Here is a 26,695-nt window from a genome sequence, read left to right as displayed (position 1 = left end):
CAACACCATATACTCAGTGTCAAGGTGTGGGACAGTGTCACTTACCACACTTATATCAAGCACAAGCAAAATCTTGATAACAACTAATCAAATCTGATAGTTGGGTGAATCAGTGATGAAAACCAAATGGTTAAACCATGTGTTCTGTATGTACAGTATTAATCAATCAAATGTATTTATAAAGCCCTTTTTACATCAGCCGATGTCACAAAGTGCTATACAGAAACCCAGCCTAAAACCCCAAACAGCAAGCAATGCAGAAGTGTATTTATTTATTTAACTAGGCAAGTCAGTTAAGAACAAATTCTTATTTACAATGACGGCCTAGGAACAGTGTGTTAACTGCCTTGTTCAGGGGCAGAACGACAGATATTTACCTTATCAGCTTGGGGATTCGATCTAGCAACCTTTCTGTTACTGGCCCAACACTCTAAACACAAGGCTACCTGCTGCCCCATGTAGAAGCATGGGGTCTAGGAAAAACACCCTAGAAAGGCAGGAACCTAGGAAGAAACCTAGAAAGGAAGCAGGCTCTGAGGGGTGGCCAGTCCTCTTCTGGCTGTGCCGGGTTGAGATTATAACAGTACATGGCCAAGATGTTCAAACGTTCATAGATGACCAGCAGAGTCAGATAATAATAATAATCACAGTGGTTGTAGAGGATGCAACAGGTCAGCACCTCAGGAGTAAATGTCAGTTGGCTTTTCATAGCCAATCATTCAGAGTTAGAGACAGCAGTATGTGTTGTAAAATCATATACATTGCTACAGCGCATAGAAATGCTACAAAATTGTGAGTGTAAATTAATACAACTGTGGCTTTCTGCCACTCTGATTTTCATTTGAGGTTATAGCACCATCAGGTGGTTATTTTACAGTCCTCCAGGTTGGAATACAGTTTTACGATCTGCCAGTATGTCAGAGCAGAGTACCATAGTTCCTGGGCACAGCCATGGGTACTTGTGGTGTACAGCAGAGCGGTGTACAGCAGAGCCCTCTGCAGGCTTTAGATCTGTGGGTTATGATCACATAACCCACAGTGGAGACCGTGTGCCGCCTTGATTTCCAAATGGCACCCTATTCCCTACATAGCACACTACTTTTGACAAGATACCGATGGGCCCTGGTAAAAAGTAATGCACTATATAAGAAATTGGGTGCCATTTGGGATGCACAAACCTTCCCACCTCCTGTGTGACTGCTTCGGTCTGCTGACTAAGGGGGGAGACATGCACATGGGACGTGCAAAGCCCCCACCCCCTCCATATCTAAACAACAGGAGTTGGCTTAAGAATTTGCCCATGTTTCCCTCACCGGTCTACTACTGTTCCTCTGCTCTCTCCTGCCTGCTTGGCATGTGGAAAGACAATACAACTAACGCGCCTTTTTAGTTAGAGCGGGGATGATATGTTATGAAGTCAGACAAATGCTGGGCTCTCTACTGTATGTCCTGCTCTAACCTCTATATCAATGTGCACTGGCCAGTACAGTGATCAGCTTGGATAACTAATGCTTTTCTAGCTTTTTCCATAGTAGCCTCCTGTAACTCAGTGGAAGTGAAAATGACTAGGCCTACAGAATGGACATTTTATAAGACAATAACCCAGCTGGGAACAAAAAACATTGTCAACATCATCCAGAAAATAGAATTGTATTAATTTCTCTCACAGTTTGCAACCTTCCTTTCACACCACAGTGGGAAAGACTAATTTACATAATTACTTCAAATGCTCTGCATATTTGTTCTCACAGGACATACAGTATCTGGCACCTGGTTTAATTACAGTGTAAGGACATGTTTATAATTCCCTTCCTTTACATTTGACCAATGAAGCTTGGCACACAGCTCACCCTTCATATATTGTTCAATAAATCAACAAACTGCTCTTGCTAGTATTACAATGTGTGGATGAAGCTCTTCATTTGGCATTAGCAAAAACACGAGATGAACTGTTACAAAAAAGACCCACTAAAGCTAAAGAACACAGTAATGTTCACCTCCACATGTACTTTGAACTGGCGCAGAGTGGGAGATGCTGTCATGAAACACTGGTATGTTTTATCATCGGACCCAGTTTGCCAACTGAATTTAACAATCCACGGTTTATTGTATATAGGAGGTAGCATTTTCCGTGATAAATTGGTCCATGCCAACTGCCAGCCACAAAAGAAAATGAGCCGGGCTCTTTAACGCCCTCTACCGAATGGTAGCTATACATGCAGAGGATGTGCACAGTGCAACAATATGATGAAGTGTGAATATTTCTGCCACCCACACAGGAAAATGGTTTCAAATAAATGACATTATTACGTGCTCTACCACCCATGTTATTTACATTATTAAATGTCCATGTGGGCTCTGCTATGTCGGTAAAACCTCTCGTTCTCTCAAACAGACAATTAGTGAACGTAATAGTTCAATCAGGAGAAACGACAGGTATAATCTAGTCACAGTACATTTTAAAGACCAAAAACATGACATTTCTACCTTTAGATTTTGTGGCATAGAGGAAGTTAAGATAGACAGGGGAGGTGATATTAATAATACTCTGAGCAAAAGAGAATGTTTTTGGATTTTCACCCTCCAGACATTATTTCCTAGAGGTCTTAATGATGAAATGCCTTTATACGTTATGTTGTAAATGTGAACATGAATTAATGCCACCATTTCAAATTACTCTGATGTTTTTCTTGCGCTGTAACCAATGATTTATGAAAACTTGCTTGATGGGTCGATGTCCTCATTGTGGTTTTACAGACGTGTTTGATATGTTTAATGTAAACACTTAAGTAAGCGTTACCAAATATAATATGTGCATTTCATAAATATTCTAATAATTTTCCCTCAACTCTAATCCCATTCAATGCATTGAATGGATGTGGGTGGAGCTAGGTCTACATAAGGGTGTAAAAACATTTTTTTTAAGCTCTGAGGAAGGCCTTGAGGCCGATATGTAAAGCTTATTAAAGAGCAGTGATACTATCAAGAGCAGTGTGCAGGTTTCTTATTTTTTCTCATCTTGTTCAACTGTTCCCATGTACCTGCAAAAAAGAAAGCTGAGATGTGCGAGTGCCTTTTGAATTTTGAATAAATCAAAAAACAAAATGTAAACAAAGACAGAAGCAGTTGGCGATACTGGGTTTGTGGTTTGATTGGGGTGTTAATTAGCATATATTGGATTTGGTGTGAACCAGTGAATGACATTAGAATTAATCCAGTCATCGATGCACAGTATAAGGTCATACAGTCATGCCTGGCCCAGGGCTGAGCGTACAGTGCTGATGTCATAGGCCCAGGCCTGGTCGAGGCCGTCGCCCTGCGAGGCTCGGTGGGGCCATTGGGGGAAGGGGAAGCGGCAGGCGATGACACGCGCGTCATCAGGAAGCTCCCTCAGAAGCTTCTCACCCAGCACCTCCATCTGAGGACCAATCAAAGAGGCTGGTTTTAGTCATCAACCAATCAGATAAACAATCTCTTGTCAAATGATCCATCACACCCAATAATTTCTGAGTTAAGACTATTTGAATATAATTTAGTTATTAAAAATCTAATTGTAGAACTAATCGTATTATAAGAGCAGGAATGGTTTTTGCTGTGCAGAGGCCTTGCATGGATAGAACACTTACCAATCCTGGGGCTAGAAATACAGTCACGTTGTTGTAGTTTGACAAATCAGTCTATCAAATGAAAGAGAGAAAACTCATTTAGGCAAGAGTATGTGTCTAATAAACACAATGTTAAAGAACTATACTGTACCTTCCAGAAGTCCTTGTTGACAAAGTTTGCCTGGCTGGGTGGTACTCCTGTCCAGCGTGCCTTCACTCTAGCATATGCCAGCAACATGGAGTTGATCTCAAATCCAGTACACTGGAGGCCAACAGAGTAGGCAGCAAACACCTAAGACAAGAAGGTAGAGGGAAGTTGAGTCATACAACTACCTATAACTTCACTGCAGCAAAAGAGTGACTCCACTATAATTTGTCTGTTGCTTGTTGTCCTCGCCACACAAGATCCCTTGCTAGAACAGAGAGAAATGTAAGTGTCAGACTCAGTATGTGTCCCAAATGGCATCTTATTCCCTATATAGTCCACTAAGAAGTACACAATATAGGGGAGAGGGTGCTATTTGGAACACAGCCTCTACTGTTCATAGCAGAGAGTTTTATTTCACCAGAGCCAACTCACCAGTCTCCCGTCTCCTGATCCCAGATCAACTAGTTGGCCTCTGCGTCCCTCCAGCAGCTGCATGGCGTTTACGATCTGAGCTTTACTCGAGGGCAGGTAAGGCACCTGTATGAAAATAATTTTGCCAGTCAATAATATTGGCCATAATATGGGAGACAGTTAGCCTGATCCCAGAATTGTTTGTATTTTTTCTAACTCCATTGGTCATTGTCCAGCCAAACATGACATCGATTGACAAGAAGTTGGCATGTAGCACAAACAGACTGGGACTCAGGCTAGGAGACGGGGTATGTGGGAGACGCCACTGAGTTGTATATCACTTTAATTGGTTCAGGTGGGACATACTTATCCCTTGGGGTTTTACAGTTGTAGACTAATACAGCACTACTGTAAAAAAAACTAAGGCAAGGGGATTGAATGGAGACTGGCTAATGTCAACAATTCAGCTGCATAGGTGGAAAAAGCCTTGCAAAGGGCCTTGCACATACAAGATGGAGACATCAATGACCCAGCCAAGACAAGACAAGACCCAGCAAAGACATTCATACAAAGGGTTGTTAAGATGTGGAGATCCAATCTATCTTCTATTCTTTATGGCCCTGACCCCCCCCCCCATCCCTTGGTTCTTTATGGCCCTGACCCCCCCCCCCCCATCCCTTGGTTCTTTATGGCCCTGACCCCCCCCCCCCCCCCATCCCTTGGTTCTTTATGGCCCTGACCCCCCCCCCATCCCTTGGTTTGTATTACTCCAATTCATGATCAACTGTGCCTGACGATAAAGTGCTCTTGTCTGATGATGATGAACTGATGGTAAAGAGAGTAGCACAGGATCCATTCATAAAAAACACTGCATCATGGCGTAATTGGAAAAAACATTCAACAAATATTTGACTTACCAAATTGTTCTTCTAAAAATATTTGACTTACCACATACACCCCTTTCTCAATTTGAATGCTCCATGAAACACACACGGAGCATTCCAAGACAAGCAGCAAAGCATTCTTAAGAGTATTACTGTTTATTGATTTCAATGCCCTTCCTGAGCACATGAGATGTACCTTGAGTCTTCTTGGTACTTTGCGGAAGCCAGGAAGAGCAAACATAGTCCACATCCCGTAGAGGCCAGCGAGCAAAGCCCCAGTAGCAACTGTCAGGATGGGGTTGTCCTTACTGCTATGGACCATCCTGGAGCCTTGATCCTGGAGAATGAATTCTGTGGAGTCCTCCATGATAAACTGTCTCTATTAGGCTACATAAAGCAGTGGTTAGCATCCATATTTGTACTGTACTAGGCCAATCAAATCAGCAGAGGCAACAGTCAGGTAGACAGGGATAGGCTTAATGTCTTGATTCATTGTTTATTTTTGACACAATCATAAATAAATACCTGAACACAAAAGTTGTTACCGGTATTCAAAGTAGTTGTAAAGCAATGCAAATAGAGTTTCTCTGATATTGACATTTGCAACGTGTCAAAGACATCGACAATTAATAAAGTAGTTCAATAGACATGCAAGGATTGAAGCCCCCAGCAGAGGGTGCCATAGTGTTATATGATCGTGCAAAGCACTTTCTAGAAAACTTTTGTTTACGAAACTTCAGTCATCAAAATCTTTTCAAACATAACAATTTTTCAAAGCGAACCTGCTACTATATCAATGCATGCGTTAATATTGGTGAGTTGATCATTACCCAAGATGTTTCGCAAGATATTTCCCACATTTGTTATACACGTTGGTTCTGTAAGCCTATGTATGTTTTATAGAACATTTTGCAGACACATTTGGAGACGAGAAAACATGTGTTGTAATATTATTTCACGACATAAATTGGTTACTTAAGATAATTGCACAAATATTGCACAAATAGGCTACAATTTAGTAAAACACGCACATTAGGCTTTGCAACTGCGACCTACCTGACGCGCCCCCGTCTCAGCAATCCCTTATTTTATAGGTCAATGAGCCATCCAGGCGGTCAGTAGACATCAATCAAAAGGCCAGACGCTTAATTCTCGCCCATGAGTCATTAATAAATAACACACCCAATCAAATCCGTTCCTGGTACATGGATAGGTAATTTGCTTTCCATAACTGAGGTTACCAACAACTTAAGAATGGGTAGTGGCCACGCTACAGCCAATGAAATTGCCTATCTCATTATGTAACCTTTGTTGTGTCTGGTAGTGTCGTTAAGTAACCCAATATAACATTTTAATTAGATATATTGTCTGAAACACTTATATTTTACACAACACAATCTAGTCAGATGTAGGCCAAATTAATTAGGCTTTATAGGGCAACATGGAAGACTTCAAAGTCATATTTATTTTCATAATGGCACTGGAAGTGCGCAGAGACTTTTTCTTGTTTCTCCAGTTTTGCCTTTTGTCTGCAGTACCTTCACAAATCAGCTTTGGGTGTGCAGTAGATTCAGCTTATTATCATAATGGCATGTGAAAAATACAGAAGGTTATTGTGACCTTAACTCAGACTAGTCTGACAACCTGATTCCTCCCAGCATTTTGTTTTCCTCAGGACTGTGAGAAATAGCAACATAGATTAGGTGTGGTCTAGTTGATCATAGTAACCATGGGATAGCCTGGTCCCAGAATGTTTTGTACTCTTGCCAACTCCATTGCTGGCATTGTTTGTCATGGCCATGAGTGACAGGGAGGTGGCATGAAAGCACAAACAGACTGACACTCAGGCGAGTCAGACCAGAAATAGCAACAGAGAACAGGTGCGGTCCAGTTGTCTAGAACAGTAGCCATGGGAGCCTGGCACAGAGGATAAATGGGCTGAATGAAATGTGGAAGGGCTGTTGACTATGATGACATATTATTTTATATTGGAAATGGAAAGGGGGATACCTAGTCAGTTGTACAACTGAATGCATTCAACTGAATCTGTCTTATGCATTTAACCCAACCCCTCTGAATCAGAGAGGTGCGGGGGCAGCCTTAATCGACATCCATATATACACTACCGTTCAAAAGTTTGGGGTCACTTAGAAATGTCCTTGTTTTTGAAAGAACAGCACATTTGTTGTCCATTAAAATAACATCAAATTGATCAGAAATACAGTGTAGACATTGTTAATGTTGTAAATGACTATTTACTATAATTACTATCCAAGTTGGTGTGACATTGGCACAATATTTCCCACATTTTCTAACATCCCCCATCCATGGTTTAAAGTCAATATTGCAAATCTCATAAAGGCCATACCTAGATTTTTGAATTTGCTGAATTTTGCTGTATAGGCCTACCCCTATATAATTTTTCCATTATGATTTTATCTATTTTCCATAATGATGATAAAGGCATAATTGTAACTGACACATTGTTGCACCTCTTGACTCCATCTGCTTAACCCCCGCACGCCGCTGCCAGAGAGAGGCAATCAATCACGTGCACCAGCACCTCCTGTTCTGTTTTCTGAAGCGGAGCAGGATTTCTGGGCGGGGGCTGAGAGACTGACGGCAGTGATGCTCAGAACGAGTAGCCATTATTGACTTCACAAATAATTCATTTCAGAAAGAAGGTTGTAATAATCGGTCGAGGTTTACTGTTTTCATTAACATTTGGCTCATATCACAATACATTTTGTTTTATTTATTTATTATTGGGTAGCACAGCCTACATGGATTTATACGGAAAGGTAAGATCTTCCAGCATCTATCTGTATAGTATCCAGGTTTAATTAGGCTATACAGGACTCCAAATACACATCATCATTACATTGAACAAATTCATGTAGTAGACTAAACGCACATTTGTGAAATGTAATATTCTTTATTCTAAAAGCAAGCATAGTTTTTGATAATGCCACAGAGGAAATGTTATAGTTGCCAAAACATTTCATTAGTTAAATGAAAATGGTCACAAAAATATTTAAAAAAAAGTTTATGCAGTCTTCATGCAGTTTAAAATGGTTTTCTTGAGCTTATCAAGAGTAATGCAGGCCTACAGCTGTTTTCAAAGTGACTGTGTTGTATGCTGAATGATGTAGTCACATCGCTTTAATATTCCAATCTCCTGGGGCGCTTTTTGCATTATAAAGACTACAAGCCCCATATTGTGAACTTTGACGTCGTTGAACGTGCTTACTACGCTTTCCAACGGTTCAGCTTCGGGAAAACACGGGGACAGCTCCGAGGTGCTGAAATTGTCTCGGCTCAAACAGAACCGTCTCCTACAGTAAGAATTTATATAACAACAGCCTGATATATAAACTAGGAAAAGCCACTGACTGACACGAAGCCTTCGAATGAGGTTTGTTTCCTATAATGTCGTCAGATATGTTTTCTACATCATGTCAATTTTTCTAGACTGTGATATAATTCCGGAAAGAACTTGATTGACCTAGGGCGGCTGCTATAGATTACAGTGTATTTGCGATTATCCAACATTCTGTGAGGTTTTATCCAATTTAAGAGGACTACATCTGTGTAGCAAAATGGAAGAGTGTATTTTCGTCGTCATCATAACATTTTAAAATGGAAATTAGCGCATTAAACACCTAAAATGATGTGTCCTTGTATAGCTTATTGCATAAGGTAAAATTACATTTTGTTTACGAAACATTGTACAGTGTTGTTAATAGTGCAATTGTAGACTTGCTTGATGTAAAACCGAAAGCATCCTTCTCCGTGTAACAGAACAAACAGAACAGGCACATGCTTGACATGGCAGATTGCTGAGGCACAGTGAAAACATTAAGGCTATTAGGAACAAAGATGTCTGCTGTAGCCTAGTTGTATTTTTATAGAATGCTGACAAATGATGACAAATTTTGCAAGAAAGATTAAACATTCCACATTTTGTATTTGCTAGAGTCAGTAATTGGATTGTTGAATTGATTGGCATACCCCTTGATAAATCCAAGCCTAATTGATCAAACACCTTGTGAAGGATCTGACTGATGTTCATTGGCAGGCACATAGATGTGAGGATGTAGAACACAGGTGGACTCTTCAATTCCCAAGGGTGTGTAGTGCTCTTCTGGTTTATTCCACACAGCCATCTGCCATCAGACACACAGTCTGTGCTTTTAACACCTAACTGAGCGACTGGTGTGTCAATCTGGTCTCAGAGCATTTCATATTATTCTTTACGTTAATCAGAGACACTCCATTTCGTATGATATGTTACGTTTTGTATGGTATGTATTAATTTTGTGGTTGTTCACCACCCATTTCGTATGATATGTTACGAATTACAATTAGTATTATATATTACGAATTACAGTTAGTATTATATGTTACGAATTTGCAAAAGGTAGAATATGTAAACAATTTACAAAATGTATGATATGTTACTAGGTGGCTAACGTTAGCTAGCTGGCTAATATAGCTAGGCTAGGGGTTAGGTTTAGAGGTTAGGGTTAAGGTTAGGATTAAGGTTAGGAGTTAGGTTAAAGGGTAAAGGTTAGGGGAAGGGTTATCTTAGGTTAAGTTAGGGAAAGGTTTAGCTAACATGCTAAGTAGTTGTAGAGTAGCTAAAAAGTAGTAAGTAGTTGAAAAGTTGATAATAAGCTAAAATGTTAAAGTTTACCCTGATGAGATTCAAACTCACAACCTTTGGGATGCTAGACATTTGCGTTATATGACAAACCACACTACTTTTGTTTTTGCCTTAAGTAACCATCTGTCCTATGTAACCATACCAAACGTAACATCATATTAATTTGAGTGTCACAGGATTTACGTTTACTATGTTACGTCTAGTCTATGAAACCAGGCTGGGTATGTGTGTGTCTGTGTGTGATTATTTTAATAATTTATTCTTCTTTTACACGTCCTTGACGTACCTCCTCCATGCAACATTTCTAAACCTTAAATAGTACCATTTCTAATTCCAATGAGTTGATTTTAAGTTTGTCATGACCTTTTACACTGCGACTCCTGGTCTTTCCAGATGGCTGCAACTCAGGGGACCACTCAAGGGAAGGAGGGCGGGGACCAGAACTTTGACTACATGTTCAAGCTGCTGATCATTGGGAACAGCAGCGTGGGTAAAACCTCCTTCCTTTTCCGCTACGCTGACGACGCCTTCACCTCAGCCTTCGTCAGCACTGTGGGCATCGACTTCAAAGTCAAGACTGTCTACAAGAATGACAAGAGGATCAAATTGCAGATCTGGGTAAGTCTGTCTCTAAAGTCCAGTGTACTTACTATTGTAATAGATCATGTCTAATTTAAGTATAGCTTTTCAACTACAGTGTGCACAAATATGAGCTATTCATTCAACTGCAATATTGATCTCATCTTGCCTTGGTTAAGGAACAGTAATTTTGATCATTTGACCTAAATACTCAACAGTATTAAGCTCAAAATGTCAGTGCCAGTTTTAGTAGATTACCAGTGCTGTAAAATGGCTACATTCAAAACAGTTTAACAATGGCCAGGAAAGCCATTAAGCAGTGCTGAGCGTTTCAAGTTGATTCTGCCTTTGCAACCACACACCAACTTACTTTTTTGTATCTCTCATTGAAATCTATTTTGATATCACCAGCGTATTGCCGCTAGCTTATAAGTAGTATGCATATGAGGAGACATCCTGACCTACAGTAGTCATAGGAACTAGCTCCTGTTAGAAGTTGTCCGCAGGCACAGATCTAGTTTACATTACCCCAACCCTAACATTAACCATTAGAGGGAAAAAATACATAAGAGACCATAAATCAGCCTCTAGAGGCAAATTCATTCTTCTCCTACAGGGGCTCTGCATCAGCCTAGAGTAGTCAATCTATTTCAGACATTGTCAGTCTATCTCATCATTACAATTATGCACTCTCATTCATTCCCAAGGGGCTCGTAACTATTGAAATAATCTGTGTCTTCTCATGTCATTTGTATTCTAGCCTCTTAAGGAGTTTTTGGAGGACTAACCTAACAGTGGGCTAATGGAGGTTCTATTGAACATGAAACAAAAGCCTTTACTAATTGTTAAGGGGGGTCTGGAAAAAGAAACTCCCCTGTCCAATCTCCCTTTCTTTTAACCGAATGACCCTGGTCTGTAAAAACACATTAGACTATCAATCCATAGCCAGGCCCCTTCCCCTGTCCCCTACTCTTGATCAATAACTATCTAGGACTGTGACTGGTTGTAACTAGATGGCTCATGGTTGGCCAAGCATTCATTCCCTCTATTTCTCCTGAGTCATTTGTTTTAAGAAAACACACTTGTAGTTAAACTTAACAAACATAATTGTTTGCTGCTTCAAACCTTTTTGTCCATTCCTGTTACGGTCACCAGGCAACTGGTGTACTGACTTCTACATTGTTATAGATTTCTATGAGCCAACTAGGATCCAGTCACAATTACATTTGAGGTGGCTTGTGCCGCTCATCTGCATGAACAAGGCCTAGAGTGATTGAATGCGAGACAGGGCAATGTATAGAACAGAGACAGGTGGATGTGTCATCGTTTGCAGGATGCTAGTAACCCTTAGCTGAAGGACATCATCACTGAATAACACTCCTCTCAGACTGTGTGTTCTCCTCCTGTGGTTGGCCGACTTCGCCTAAGGCTCTTTTAATTAGGAGGTTCGGAGATGGAGAGTTTGTTACTGAGCAGCTCTGAGGCAGCTAAGGCTTCAGTTTAAAGCCTGCTTCCTCCAAACACCCACTCTTTCTCTCTCTTAGAGAGGCAATGCTGTTCACTGTCATATTTACTGTCTGTTCCACCAATTAATTGGTCCCAGACAGGACTATAGCAGTTAATCAGCTAATTTGCATGGGACACAAATCACACAGACTTTAACAGGAAGCAGAAAAGCAGGGTTGAATGTAAACAGTTTAAATAACGAGTAATAAGGGTAATTGTTTTTTGTCAGTTAAGGAAAGACAAGCAGGTTCTAACAGAGGCAGAATTGCCAGAGAGAGCATTCATATGAATAGCTCTAGGATGTCTAATTGGGCTTTTTGAGAGAACTGTTCCTTCAGTGGTCATTTTATAATAATGGATGATGTCCTTGTTGGTATTACAATATTAATCACATGTGAAATAGTCTGTCATAGTCATTTCCAAATACTGGTTATAGTTTTATGTATTATCATAATCATGTCTGAGTACTGTACTATTTCTGATGAGCCACAGTATACCAGAATTGACCAGTAAGATTCAATCCCTACTGTCACTCTGCACTGACTGTACTAAATGTTCTGTCAATTTCTTGGGCTTATTCACACTGTGGTCCATGGTGATGCATAAACAAACTCAGTCAGTTAGTTTCTAATGGAACTCCTGTTCACTGGACTCAGCAGGATTTTTCTGTCTTGCTGTGTCTTTTAGCTAAGAACAAGCAAAGCTGCCCACTCAAATAACCCATAGATAAAACAGGTAATCGTCAAGCACTTTGCCCTGAATCAATAGTGTAATGAAGTGTGTGGATGCATACAGTATGTCCTCAGTATTCAGCCAAGAGGAAAGTCAGCAGTCAAAGCATTGTCTAGAATCATGTTTAATGTAATATCACAGTCTGCCAAACAAGAGAACCATTAGCACAATGTGTGAAAAAGGCTCAAATGATTTCCTTTCAAAACATTATATAGGACTCAGTAATTATATAGGCCTACTGTGCATATTGTATTGTACAAAAAATAACACACACACACACACACACCTGTACACCCTCATGACTGTGTATATGCAGGTGCACATACAGTACATCAATGTGTTAGTGTGTATTATTGTGGGTTTCCATTGCTCAGCCCAGCTGCTGTATGAAGGAGATGGAGGGAGGCAGCCTTTGAGCTGTGTGTGCTTTTGAAGGTCAGAGATGTCCTCTGGCTACCATACAGACACAATTATAGCCATATTCACAGAGCAGAGCAGGCCTCTCTGTAGCTAATGTAACCCAGCACTATTTTGGCTTAGAATCCCCTACAGAATACAGATGACAGATAGTTTTAGTGTTTTCGCAAAAGGACAGTGGGATTTTATCCCCTCCAACGACCTACTTCAAACATGAGTTGGAAATCAGACAAAATGTCCGTTTGCCATTTTCCTTTTGATGAATCAAACAGTCTGCTACATGACTGATATGCTATCTAGAGTACCAGCTATGACAATCAATAGCCCCTATACAATATGTTTACTGTAAGCCCATAGACATGACATAATACAGTATGGCACTTCCAGTAGACCTCAGCCACCACAGTGGCTTTACTGGGGAGACTTGAACCTCTAGAATCTGTGAATAGATAATGACCTTCCTATCAATGACAGCGATACAGCATACATGATAATCACAGCCAGCCAAACCAGTCAGCGATGCATTATGCATATGATAATCACAGCCAGCCAAACCAGTCAGCGATGCATTATGCATATGATAATCACAGCCAGCCAAACCAGTCAGCGATGCATTATGCATATGATAATCACAACCAGCCAAACCTGTCCACAATAAATACACACATGAAGGATGGGAGACTTTCTCTGTGACTAACTGTTAGTTATCTGTGTGACTGTGTGTGTGTGTGTATGTGTGTGCATGCACGTGCATTTGTTTGTGACCAGCAATAATAATGTTCTGTATCTCTCCAGGACACGGCGGGACAGGAGCGGTACCGGACCATCACCACTGCGTACTACCGCGGAGCCATGGGCTTCATCCTCATGTATGACATCACCAACGAGGAGTCCTTCCATTGTGTGCAGGACTGGTGAGTTTTACTGGGGTACAAAACATTTTCACCCTCTCTAGGAAGAAAATGGGTGCCGAATAGCATACGTTTCCTTTCTCATCGAAAACCAATACGTACCAGCAATACATCTTTCATCAGCACGTTGGTAAGACTGCAATGTTGTGTCAGTACATCATGCATCATGAAATACACAAGGGAAGGAAGCAACTTCAGATGTCATGTTATGTTATGGATTAAGTACTGTTTATCTTAACCACATTCTCAGAAAGACTACATATCTTTATGGACAAGGACAACAGAAGAGGTGTGTTGTTGTTGGGTTGTATTGAGACAGGATGAGTATAAGATTTCTCCCTGTGATTTCTGCCTGTGAAGAAACAGACCCAAATAGCTGACCTTCATCCCTTTCTGTTTCTCCTTATCTAAGCGTATTGATTAGAGCGCCTGTTGTCAGAGAGCCACTAGCCCACCTGTGTGGGGGTCCCTGGGACTGGTCGGGCAAAGTCATGAATTGCTGTCTTTGTAAACTAACCTGTACTGTGTGTTTCCTGTACCCTGGATTCAACATGATTTATTCAGGACTAGAAATAAGAACACAAGAGGAGTCTATTTCATCAGTCACAAACAATAGGTTTCTGGGATAAAGTCTACCAGAATGTTTTGATGGATGCACTTGACAAAACTATGAACTGTCTCAAGGTGAAACAAAAAGAGTGTTGGCATTGTGTGTGGGGCATAATGTGTAGAAATGAGACTGGTTAAACATCTCTGTTCACTGTGGTTGTGTACATGTAATATGAACAAAAATATAAAAATATAAAGACGCAACAATTTCAACAATTTTACTAAGTTACAGTTCATATAAGGAAATCAGATCTATGGATTTCACATGACTGGGCAGGGGCGCAAGCTTGGGTGGGCCTGGGAGGGCATAGATCCACCCACTGGGGAGCCAGGCCCAGCCAATCAGAATGAGTTTTTCCCCAGAAAAGGGATTTATTACAGACAGAAATTGTCCTCAGTTTCACCAGCTGTCCAGGTGGCTGGTCTCCAACGATCCCGCAGGTGAAGAAGCCGGATGTGGAGGTCCTGAGCTGGCATGGCTATACGTGGTCTGCGGTTGTGAGGCCTGTTGGATGTACTGCCAAATTCTCTAAAACAGCGTTGGAGTCAGCTTATGGTAGATAAATTAACATTAAATTATCTGGCAACAGCTCTGGAGGACATTCCTGCAACCAGCATGCCAATTGCTCGCTCCCTCAAAACTTGAGATATCTGTGGCATGATGTTGTGTGACAAAACTGCACATTTTAGAGTGGCCTTTTATTGTCCCCAGCACAAGGTACACCTGTGTAATAATCATGCTGGTTAATCAGCTTGTTGATATGCCACATCTGTCAGGTAGATGGATTATCTTGGCAAAGGAGAAATGCTCACTAACAGGGATGTAAACAAATGTGTGCACAACATTTGAGTGAAAATAAGCTTTTTGTGCGTATGGGATCTTTAATTTCAGCTCATGAAACATGGGACCAACATTTTATATGTGTTTATATTTTTGTTTAGTTTAGTTACAGTAGCTAATGACTGGTATTATCCTGGAGCTGTTCAAATCAGTGAGCTTTTTCTCTAGACCAGGTATTCCCAAACTGGGGTACGCAATGCCGTCGGGGGTACACCAAATAAAAATGTGATTCACGGTTTTTATTTATTTCTTCACATTTTCAAACAGTCCATTTATATATTCCAACGGGGCTATACATTTGGGTGAGGTTTTTTATCGCCAGAGTAGCCTCGTTTCACTGGCAAAAATATAATTAAATCATCTAGTGTTCAGCGAAATAACAACACAATGTCAAATACAGGTAGCCTAGTCAAATAATTAACATCCAATCACATTAACCGTTACTCTCTCGCGGGAATTCCACTAACGGTCCGTATGTAGCCAAACGTAGCTGCTACTCATTCCATTTGCTCGAAAATTGATAATTGGTTAAAAAAAGTAGGGCCCGCGTCCATAGAGACACATACCAGCTCTACTGGTAGTACTGCTACTACTAGCAGTACTACACCTGCACCTGTCGACAACACAAGTTGTTCTGCTTCCATGAGCACATCCAATGCTAGCATCAGTAATTCTACATTTGCTGTTAGCCCAGCTAGCATGGACACTGACAGTTGTGAATCTGATGCAGCTGAAGAGCTACTGTCCCCTTACCCGGGAAAGCGCCGAACAACAGACAGGGACGTTGGACCATCGAAGAGGCGCAAATATGATGAGAACTACATTGATTTGGGGTTCACTTATATTGGGAGTTGTGCCTCTCCTCAGCCACAGTGTGTTATATGTGCAAAGGTACTATCTCACAACTCAATGAAACCTTCACTCTTGCGCAGACATTTAGAAACAAAACATGCCAATTGGAAAAAGAAGCTTTTTGAGCGAGAATTAAGACGACTTTTGAGTAGTAAGACATGTATAAAAGCAACAGATACCATTAATAAGAAGGGGCTAGAAGCATCTTATATGGTGATCTACTGAGTGGCTAGGACAGGCAAGCCCCATACTATTGTGGAGGACTTAATTCTTCCTGCTGCCGCGGATATGGCTGGGACAATGCTGGGGGAAAAGGCCCAAAATACTATACAGACAATGCCTTCATCAAACAACACTGTTTCACGACGCATCAGTGACATGGCAGGAGATGTTTTGAAACAATTACTGCTTCGCAAACAATCCAGTGAATTCTATGCGTTACAGCTGGATCAGTCAAAAGACGTGGCGGGCGTGGCACAGCTCCTGGTATATGTCCATTACGTTTATGGGAGGTCAATTAAGGAAGATATCCTCTTCTGAAAACCACTGGAAACCAGGACAATAGGAGAGGATATTTTTAAAGTACTGGACAGCTTTGTGACATCAAATGGACTTTGGTGGTCAAGATGTGGTGGTATCTGTACTGATGGCACAAAAGCCATAACAGGGAGACATAGTGGAGTGGTAAAGCACATGCAAGCAGTTGCTCCCGCCGCAACTTGGGTACACTGCAGCATCCACCGAGAGGCTCTTGCTGCCAAGGGAATACCTGACAGATTGAAAGACATTTGGACACTACAGTGAAAATGGTTACCTTTGTTAAATCAAGGCCCCTGATCTCTCGTGTATTTTCTGCACAATGCAATGATATGGGAAGCGACCATGTAACGCTTTTACAACATACAGAAGTGCGGTGGTTATCTTCTTATGGATGGTGGCAGTATTGAGTAGCTTGGATGACTGACGTGCCCAGAGTAAACTGCCCGCTACTCATGCCAAGAAGCTAAGATGTGCATATTATTAGTACGAACTGTAATGGAATTTTTTTAGTTTTCGTCTGACCTGTGCGTCGTGAATTTGGATTTGTGAACTGAAGGCGCGAACAAAAAGGAGGTATTTGGACATAAAGGATGGACTTTATCGAACAAAACAAACATTTATTGTGGAACTGGGATTCCTGGGAGTGCATTCTGATGAAGATCATCAAAGGTAAGTGAATATTTATAATGCTATTTCTGACTATTGTTGACTCCAACATGGCGGATATATTGTATGGCATGTTTTTGTGTCTGAGCGCCGTACTCAGATTATTGCATGGTTTGCTGAAAAAGCTTTTCGGTAAAGCTTTTTTGAAATCTGACACAGCGGTTGCATTAATTAAGGAGAAGTTTATCTAAAGTTCCATGCATAATACTTGTATTTTCATGAACATTTATGATGAGTATTTCTGTAAATTGATGTGGCTCTCTGCAAAATCACCGGATGTTTTGGAGGCAAAACATTACTGAACATAACGCGCCAATGTAAACTGAGATTTTTGGATATAAATATGAACTTTATTGAACAAAACATACATGTATTGTGTAACATGAAGTCCTATGAGTGTCATCTGATGAAGATCATCAAAGGTTAGTGATTCATTTTATCTCTATTTCTGCTTTTTGTGACTCCTCTCTTTGGCTGGAAAATGGCTGTGTTTTTTTGTGACTAGGCGCTGACCTAACATAATCATATGGTTTGCTTTCGCCGTAAAGCCTTTTTGAAATCAGACACTGTGGCTGGATTAACAAGAAGTAAAGCTTTAAAATGGTATATAATACTTGTATGTTTGAGGAATTTTAATGATGAGATTTTTGTTGTTTTGAATTTGGCGCCCTGCACTTTCAATGGCTGTTGTCATATCGATCCCGCTAACGGGATTCCAGCCATAAGAAGTTATCAAGGGGCAAAGTATTGACATGTTTTTTTAATTGAGAGACGAGCTTAAAGTTTTCTTTACTGACCATAATTTTCACTTGTCTGACCGCTTGCATGATGACCAGTTTCTCACACGACTGGCCTATCTGGGTGATGTTTTTTCTCGCCTGAATGATCTGAATCTAGGATTACAGGAACTCTCCGCAACTATATTCAATGTGCAGTACGAAACTGAGGCTGTGGTTAAGAAGTTGGAGCTCTTCTTTGTCTACATTAACAAGGACAACACACAGGTCTTTCCATCAAGGTATGATGTTTTTGTGTGCAAATGAACTTAAGCTGACGGACAATGTCAAATGTGATATAGCGAGTTGGGTGCGCAATTACGTAGGTACTTTCCCGAAACGGATGACACAAACAACTGGATTTGTTGTCCCTTTCATGCCCTGCCTCCAGTCCACTTACCGATATCTGAACAAGAGAGCCTCATTGAAATTGCAACAAGCGGTTCTGTCAAAATATAATTTAATCAGAAGCCACTGCCAGATTTCTGGATTGGGCTGTGCTCAGAGTATCCTGCCTTGGCAAATCGCGCTGTTAAGACCCTTTGCAACCACGTACCTATGTGAGAGTGGATTCTCGGCCCTCACTAGCATGAAACTTAATACTGGCACAGACTGTGTATGGAAAACGACTGAGACTCTCTTTAACACAACCCAACATTGCAGAGTTATGTGTATCCTTTCAAGCACACCCTTCTCATTAACCTGTGGTGAGATATTCACAATTTTTGATGAACAAATAAGGTTTTATATTTAAGATGGCTAAATAAAGAGCAAAATTATTGATTATTATTATATTATTATTTGTGCCCTGGTCCTATAAGAGCTCTTTGTCACTTCCCACGAGCTGGGTTGTGACAAAAACTCACACTTATTCTTATGTTTAATAAATGTATCTTATAGTGTGTGTGTGGCAGGCTTATAATGATGGCAAAAAACAATATTTGAGAGTGCGCTGACCCTGGTGCTAGAGGTTGAATGTTTGAAGGGGTACGGGACTATAAAACATTTGGTAACCACTGCTCTAGAGCGTAGAGCAGACAGAGCACAACAATGCTTTATCATTCTATCCAACAACCTAAATATACTTCTTCTAATGGTAGGTTTTTATTCCATTCTCTATTATTCTTCCTGGTTACAAGGTTTAGGGCAAAGACGCACTGTTTCCATGGCAACGGCTCCTTCCCTGCCAGGCTTTATGTGAATGAGCTCCGGTCCTGACACAAAGTAATTTCCTGTGTATGACGCAGTTGTCTCCTAATAGTGACGAAGGCACGCCTATGCTCTTCACAGAAATAGACGCTGCTGCACCTCTCCTCTTCTCTCCTCTCCTGGTTATTGATAATTGAAACACAGAACTAATAATTGTGAGAGATAAACATAGACATCGGTAATCATTTTGACACTAAATATAGGCTAACCTAGAGGTCAATTATATGTAAACATTTAACGCAAACCCCGGTTCAGAAAAGCTGTTTTTGACTGGGATGTCATTTTGTTATAGCAGTCAACAGCCAGGTGTGAGTTGACCTATATCTCAACTCCTATCACCAGTCTGGTCTGGACTGAGTAGTACTGACATCACAGTACATTATTGTGTTCCGCTGGTGCTCTGGCCTGCTTTCTGTGTGGCCACAGGGGAAATGTGTTCCTGAAATGTTTCTCCCAAAATCTATTTAGCAGATTCCAGTCCTACTGTAGCACCTCATCATCCTGATCTGATGATATAGGAGGTGTGTTGTTTTCACTGTATCAGCTTATCACCTATAGCTTCTAGTAGATAGATGCAGTGCTCTGTTTTGAGTTTTAGTTCCTGTTTTTTTTCTGTTCGTGTGTGCGTGTGTGTGTGTGTGTGTGTGTGTGCAGGTCCACCCAGATTAAGACCTATTCGTGGGACAACGCCCAGGTGGTGTTGGCTGGGAACAAATGTGACATGCAGGAGGAGAGGGTGGTGGCTGCAGACAGTGGGAGACAACTGGCAGAACAACTGGGTGAGCTGCTGTCATTTCATTGATCAGGGACACTTTATATAAGCAGAGATAAAAGAATGAACACATTGAATCATCAACAGTCAGATACGAAGATCTATAATGCATCAGCTCATACTGATTCGCAGCACCAGTGCCTACATGCCTACATGGGCTTATTGTAAGCATGACCTACAGTATTTTACATTTCCACTAAGACATAACGTCAAGAGATTTCTGAATGTGGATAATTTACTTCTTGTAAACATCATCAACAATATATTATTCTCTCTCTCTATCCCTTCACAGGTTTTGAGTTCTTTGAGACAAGTGCCAAGGACAACATCAACGTCAAGCAGACCTTCGAGCGCCTCGTTGACATCATCTGTGACAGGATGTCCGAAAGCCTGGACACTGACACCGCCGTTACCATGGGAACACCCAGCGCCAAACTGACAGACAACGCCCCGCCCCTCCAGCAGCCCGCCTGCAACTGTTAGTGGCTCCTCCCAGTTACTGTGTTGCCAAGATACCCAGTCCCTTAGATGTAGACTGCATCCCAAATTACATCCTATTACCTATTTCAGAGTTTCTTAAACTATGGGTCGGGACCCGAAATGGGGCCTGGGCATGTGAGAGGTGAGTCGCATTATAGAATACATCTATAATCACACACAATTTCTTCTTAATATGAGTCGTTGGAGGACGATTTGGTTCACGGGATGATGGTACATTTTTATTTGGATCTCGAGCTGAAAAAGTTTAAGAACCCCTGCCTTATAGAATGCATTACTTTTGAGCAGGGCCCACATAGTGCTCTTGTGAAAAGTAGTTCACTATGTAGGGAATAGGGTGCTATTTTGGATACAGACATAGTCTTAAAGGTACAATGCTGACATTTTTTTAATGTTAATATCATATAATTTCTGGGTAACAATAAAATATCTTACTGTTATTGTTTTCAATTAAAATGGTAAAAAATAAACAAAAATTGCTTCTTAGCAAAGAGTAATTTCTCAAGCAAGAATTTTGCTATGGCAAGTGGTCTTGGGGGTGGTTTGAGTGGGGAGGGGACAACTGAAAACTAGTTGTTATTGGCAGAGAGGTTTGGAACTCTCTTTCTTATTGGTCTATTAACTAATTTAACGCCTGGTGTTGTCAACAGGCAAGCCAAAACTCCATTCCACCAAAACAGGCTGAAATTTCAGGTGGCCTTTTCAAACTGCTCTTACACTAAAAGGGCATTATCGTAATTTTCACTGTCACAGTATTATTCCAAACTTATAGTATGGAAATATATATAAAACACAGGAAATCACATGTTTTACTGTACTGGGCCTTTAAAGCAGGGGAGCACAACTGAAGTCCTGGATGGCTGCTGTGAAGGCTGACTTTCCTCCTTGCCTTTTCGTCAGAGATTGACCAGTGTAGCTGCTGTAGGTGCACTCTGGCCAATCAGTGACAGTAGTTGATAAATTAAGTGCCAGGATGGAAGGAAAACCAGCAGGACTTCATCCCTAGTGGACTGGAGTTGTGCACACTTGTCTTTCTATATCCTGCACTGTAACAGAAAACTGTAATTTATACAGTCATTTTGAGTATTATCATTAGTAAAAATACTCTGAAACGTTTTACTACAACATACTGCTTATTATGGTACATTGTGGGAAAATGTTGTGGTCGGAGAAGTAATTGCTTTGTTTCAAATAGTACTGTAATTCCACCCCACAAAATACAGCACCATACCGTATCTTTGGAGGGCCAAAAACCTTTTGACCACTAATGGGTGCATGGTATTGTTGTGCCACTCAAAAATGATATTTTTGTTTTTGTTTCATTAGTCCACTGTTGAATCAGTCCCTAAATGTTCTGCATGTCACCAATCAAGTTTTCAAGATATTGAAAACGCATCATACTGTGACACTTTTGGTATTTTGAAAGTTCTATATCTTGAAAATTTGATTGCTGACATGCAATAAAATATGGGACTGTATCATCGGTGAACAAATGAAAAACATACAAATAGGTAATTTTCCCTTTAACATATTTTGAGGCTTGCACCTGCAAGTGAGAATGATGTACCAATTTGACTGCTATGTGGTGATAGTGACCCATTCATTCATAATGTATAGGGGACAGATTAGAGTGGCAGCAAGTCAAACCTTAAATGGTTGAGCATTTTGCCAGGTCCTTTTGGTCTGTTTTGCCCTGTAGTCGCTGTCAGTTTGGAAACCTTGGTAAAGGCCTCTAGATGTGCAAATGATACAAAACACCAAATATTAATTAATATGATATAATGTGTAAACACTTTACATAGCAGCCAACTTGCTTGCACCACTCCCTTGTAATTACAGTAAAATACTGTAAAGTACAAACCCCTCCCCTCAATGAATTTCATTCATCCATTCATTCTGATTACGGTAGAATTAACTTTTTTGCAGTATAATATAGTACATTTTACGGTATTGTACTGTATGCGTCATTACCAAGTACTTGCTTTGATACCGTATTTATATAATAGTAGGTGTACTGTAATATGAAATACAGAATTAGACTTGCCACTGAGCTGCCTGTAAGTTACTGTCAAATTCACAGCAACTTCTTTACAGTGTGCTGTTTTATCCGACCGCTTTTATCATTGAACATCAATGGCAATCAACTAGCCTTGGTGCCAGTTTGTTTCTTTTCTCTTGCCAACTCTTTATGGAATTGTGGTGTTGGCAAGAGCACAAATCTGTGACCAGGCTAGCAATCAATGTATGTCCCTCTCCATAGCTCTGTTGAGGAACAAATACACACTTCACACCTTTACCTGGAAACACAGAGGGTCAATATAAGTCTGAGTCGGTGTAGGCCTATTATAGTGTGGCTGATAATAGGACATTACAAACATACATTATTCTCTTTAGCTTACCGTACAATATTCACAAAAATGATACTTGTAAAGGCTTTTCGAATTCAATGTGTGGTCAATGCACGTACTGCACAGTAGCTTTCCAGCTGGCTTCAAAGACTTGTTATCAATTCTAATTCTGTGAGGAGAACCTATAGCTGTCCCTGTTTTTACTGTCCATCGTAAAACTTGCCGGACACACAGTTATAATCAGTGCTTTAATTTATTTATCCTTCTATTTCTGTATTTCTTTTATTTTGTATGTATTGTTGTTACATAGTCTTCTGCCACAGACAAACTATATTATTAAGTGTACTGTATACAAACTGGTAGGTAGTAGTTGATTTCTGTTTGCAGTTTGTGTGTGCGTGCGTGACCGTGTGCCTGTGTGTTTTAGGAAAAATGAATGAGTGTGGCTGTGTGAGTCAATCATCTACCTTGGATAAAAACAAATGTGGCCTTTTAGTATTTCCAACATGGCCTCTTCTCCTTTGTGCTCACCTGCCACATTTCTTTCATATTTATTTCATATTTCATGAATATACTATACATGCATTGTGTCTATGTGAGTACTGTATTATACTGTACATGTGTTTTGTAGTAGTAGTCCTGATGTGTGATCTGATGAGTGTCTGCATTTCTGCAAAACTGAATAGATCCTCTTTTCCTAGCCTTAATAAGAATAATACAAGTGTGCTGTGAAATAGCCAATAACCTAAGTTGTGTTTGTGGCTGAATTTGAGTTTGTGGCTGTGCCACCTAGTGACCACTCTGCAGAGCTGCCTCCAGTACATGATTTATGTCAATAAATACCAACCTGCTCATTTCCACTTCTCAAGAGAAATGAAAACATATAATTCACAAATTAAACACAGCCAAGATATGATATGTTATGACAGATGGATACTGAAGCCATGATAGATAGTCTGTCTGACTGGATAAACAGCAATATTCTATGAAACAGACAACACATACATATTTCATATACCTGCTACAGTATATGGGTTCCCTTTTATAAGAAACTAGTGCACCTTTTCCACATCCCTGACCAGCTTAGGGATCATGTTATTATTGTCTCTCCATCCTTGGCTGAAGCAAATTGTCCTTTACATTGAGAATGTCCTGTAAATCCCAGTAAAGATAATCTCATCTACATATTAAGTGAATAGTTACATTGATCCTTTAGCTTCAAATGACCTAGAAACAGAATAGTAAAACTATATAATTGTCCCAAAAAACTGTCTGTAGTTTGTTTTGCACCGTCTAGAGTTTCTGCATAGAAAAATGAAGGTTCAGAAAAGAAAAGTTGCATGAAGACATTGAATTATCTATATTTCTATCTATAAAGGTGTATATTGTCTATGTTTAAGTGCACCCTCATAGCTTTGTCTGTGGGGTGCAATGGGCCAACAAGTGCAATATTTGATTAATTATTTCCTGTACATAGTCCTCGTAGTACATTATACCTGCAGTAGAGTGACTGTTCTAATGTTGTTATACTGTATGGCACTGCAAGCATCACACACACACTAAATATGTGCTTTATCTGGGATTTGAGGTGAAGTAGTGAGTGAGTGAGTGTGTGTGTGTGTGTGTGTGTGTGTGGTGTGTGTGTGTGTTACTTATTGTATGTGTTGACATTTTCTACTGATGTATTCATGTACTACTTACTATATACTGTTCCTGTTAGCTAACTGTTGGTGAACTCGTACTATACGTCAAAATGTAGTGTTGTGAAAGATAGTCAGGGAAATTAGTATATGCCATATGCCGTACTGATATTAAGTCTATGTGATAAAAAAGGGAAATATCTCAACTCAAACATGATGTCTGTGTGAGACATTATTATTTACCTGTGCATCAATAATAGGCATTATCCTGCTGAGTTTGAGACTACTAGCATCACTCCATTCAAATCCCCTGCCATCTACTTCTTCATCTGTGATCATGTATATTCATGACCGCCACTGGCAGGTGAAAAGCCACTTCAACATGTCATTAGTGATGAAGGCTTAAGATGATAATAATGAATAACAATAATAATAATAATTATTCATTGTACTTATGAAGTGCTTTTAAAGAACTTGAAGAGGCTTTACATTAAACTATAGTACACTCACGCTCTGGTCACCTCATTAAAGTGTGGACTGATATTAAACTGGATATATTATTTGTACCTTTAAGTGCAAGCAATGTACAAACTATGTTTTTGAGATGATAGGAAATAAACAAATTGTACTCATGTCATGTGTGTATTGTGTTTGTGTGTGGAGATCCATTGGCTACCTCTTGAGATCGGTGTTCAGCTTGTCGGTGTGTTTGTGTGTGGAGATCCATTGGCTACCTCTTGAGATCGGTGTTCAGCTTGTCGGTGTGTTTGTGTGTGGAGATCCATTGGCTACCTCTTGAGATCGGTGTTCAGCTTGTCGGTGTGTTTGTGTGTGGAGATCCATTGGCTACCTCTTGAGATCAGTGTTCAGCTTGTCAGTGTGATCACTCTATTTCTAGAGAAAGTATGCCTTGCTAAGGGACAAACTGGGGAAGTTAATATTTTACAAGTTCTACCCATTCAAGAAGAATTCAACTGGTTTTGCTGCCCGTGTCCTGTATCACCTCACCTTGGCAAACTGAAAAAAATATTATTCTATGCCCAGCATAGGGTTATGGATATGACTATGGGTTGAGGTCAAGGAAAGGATTAGGGTTGTGATTGAGGCTAGGGTATGGGTTGAACAGGGATGTGAACATGAAACTAGGGTTAAAGTTATGGTTGTGATTGAGGCTAGGGTATGGGTTGAACAGGGATGTGAACATGAAACTAGGGTTAAAGTTATGGTTGTGATTGAGGCTAGGGTATGGGTTGAACAGGGATGTGAACATGAAACTAGGGCTAGGGTTTTGGCTACGGTTGAACCGGGGTGTGGACATGAAAGTAGGTTCAGGCTGGGGTTAGGGTTGAACCGGGGTGTAGGACATGAAGTCAGGGTTAGAGTTAGTGTTGTTTTGTTTGAAGCGAGGTTCAACTCTAACCCTCAACCCTGATTCTAACCCAAGCTTCATGCCCACCTCCCAGTTCAACCTAACCCTAGCCCAAACTACAAACAAAACCCTAACCTCATGTGGTTTTGGTAGATGTCCATTTTCACCACTAGAGGCCTGACTTTCTCCACATACATCTAGCCTGGAATCAAACATGTACAAGTGCTCCAGAAGTCAAGTGCTCCAGAAGTGCTCCAGAAGTGCTCCAGAAGTGCTCCAGAAGTGCTCCAGAAGTGCTCCAGAAGTGCTCCAGAAGTCCCCTTACCACTGATCTAGACTGGATAAAGTTCTAACTATTTATGTAGTGCTTAAAGGAAATGCATGCATGAATTGAATATGAGCATTGAAGAGTCCCTGTTAATCCTGTCAACAAAGGAAGTAAAAAAAACTAAAACAACAGCAAAGGCACAGGACACAACATGGAACATCTAGGTGAATGGAGCCAGTATTACAGCAGCTGATGTTGGATGTCACCAGAACCATATAAATATATGGCTCTGGATGTCACTTGGAGACAAACATACAATAAGACATACTTCAAACATACAGAAATGGCATACTTCTGACATCTGCAGGCAGAGAGGAAGTGGGTGGGCGTACAGTATGTTAGCAGAGTTTCCTGCCATTAACTAATGCAAGGCATGTTCCTAAATATA

General features: G+C 40.5%; 2 protein-coding genes across 5 annotated transcripts; one reads left to right on the top strand and one right to left on the bottom strand.

The window, feature by feature from the left end:
• Window positions 1-1,634: 1,634 nt before the first annotated feature.
• Window positions 1,635-6,286, bottom strand: si:dkey-190g11.3 (protein N-lysine methyltransferase FAM173A). Its single transcript, XM_029763172.1, has 6 exons — window positions 6,105-6,286; window positions 5,245-5,435; window positions 4,186-4,290; window positions 3,757-3,897; window positions 3,627-3,677; window positions 1,635-3,418 (listed from the first exon to the last, which is right to left on the bottom strand). The coding sequence occupies exons 2-6, from the start codon at window positions 5,413-5,415 to the stop codon at window positions 3,248-3,250; spliced, it is 639 nt and encodes a 212-aa protein (XP_029619032.1). The 5' UTR covers window positions 5,416-5,435; window positions 6,105-6,286; the 3' UTR covers window positions 1,635-3,247.
• Window positions 5,806-25,243, top strand: rab3c (RAB3C, member RAS oncogene family). Of its 4 annotated transcripts, none has more exons than XM_029763168.1 (5): window positions 5,806-5,862; window positions 10,108-10,332; window positions 13,744-13,862; window positions 20,007-20,131; window positions 20,417-25,243. In XM_029763168.1, the coding sequence occupies exons 1-5, from the start codon at window positions 5,845-5,847 to the stop codon at window positions 20,605-20,607; spliced, it is 678 nt and encodes a 225-aa protein (XP_029619028.1). In that variant the 5' UTR covers window positions 5,806-5,844; the 3' UTR covers window positions 20,608-25,243. The 4 variants fall into 4 exon arrangements, with proteins under 4 accessions (XP_029619028.1, XP_029619027.1, XP_029619029.1 ...); XM_029763167.1 differs by lacking the exon at window positions 5,806-5,862 and adding an exon at window positions 7,529-7,849; XM_029763169.1 differs by lacking the exon at window positions 5,806-5,862 and adding an exon at window positions 8,338-8,463.
• Window positions 25,244-26,695: the final 1,452 nt, after the last annotated feature.

Source organism: Salmo trutta, chromosome 9, assembly GCF_901001165.1.
Source record: "Salmo trutta chromosome 9, fSalTru1.1, whole genome shotgun sequence".
Classification (NCBI taxonomy): domain Eukaryota; kingdom Metazoa; phylum Chordata; class Actinopteri; order Salmoniformes; family Salmonidae; genus Salmo; species Salmo trutta.
This window is presented reverse-complemented; position numbering and strand designations above follow the sequence as displayed.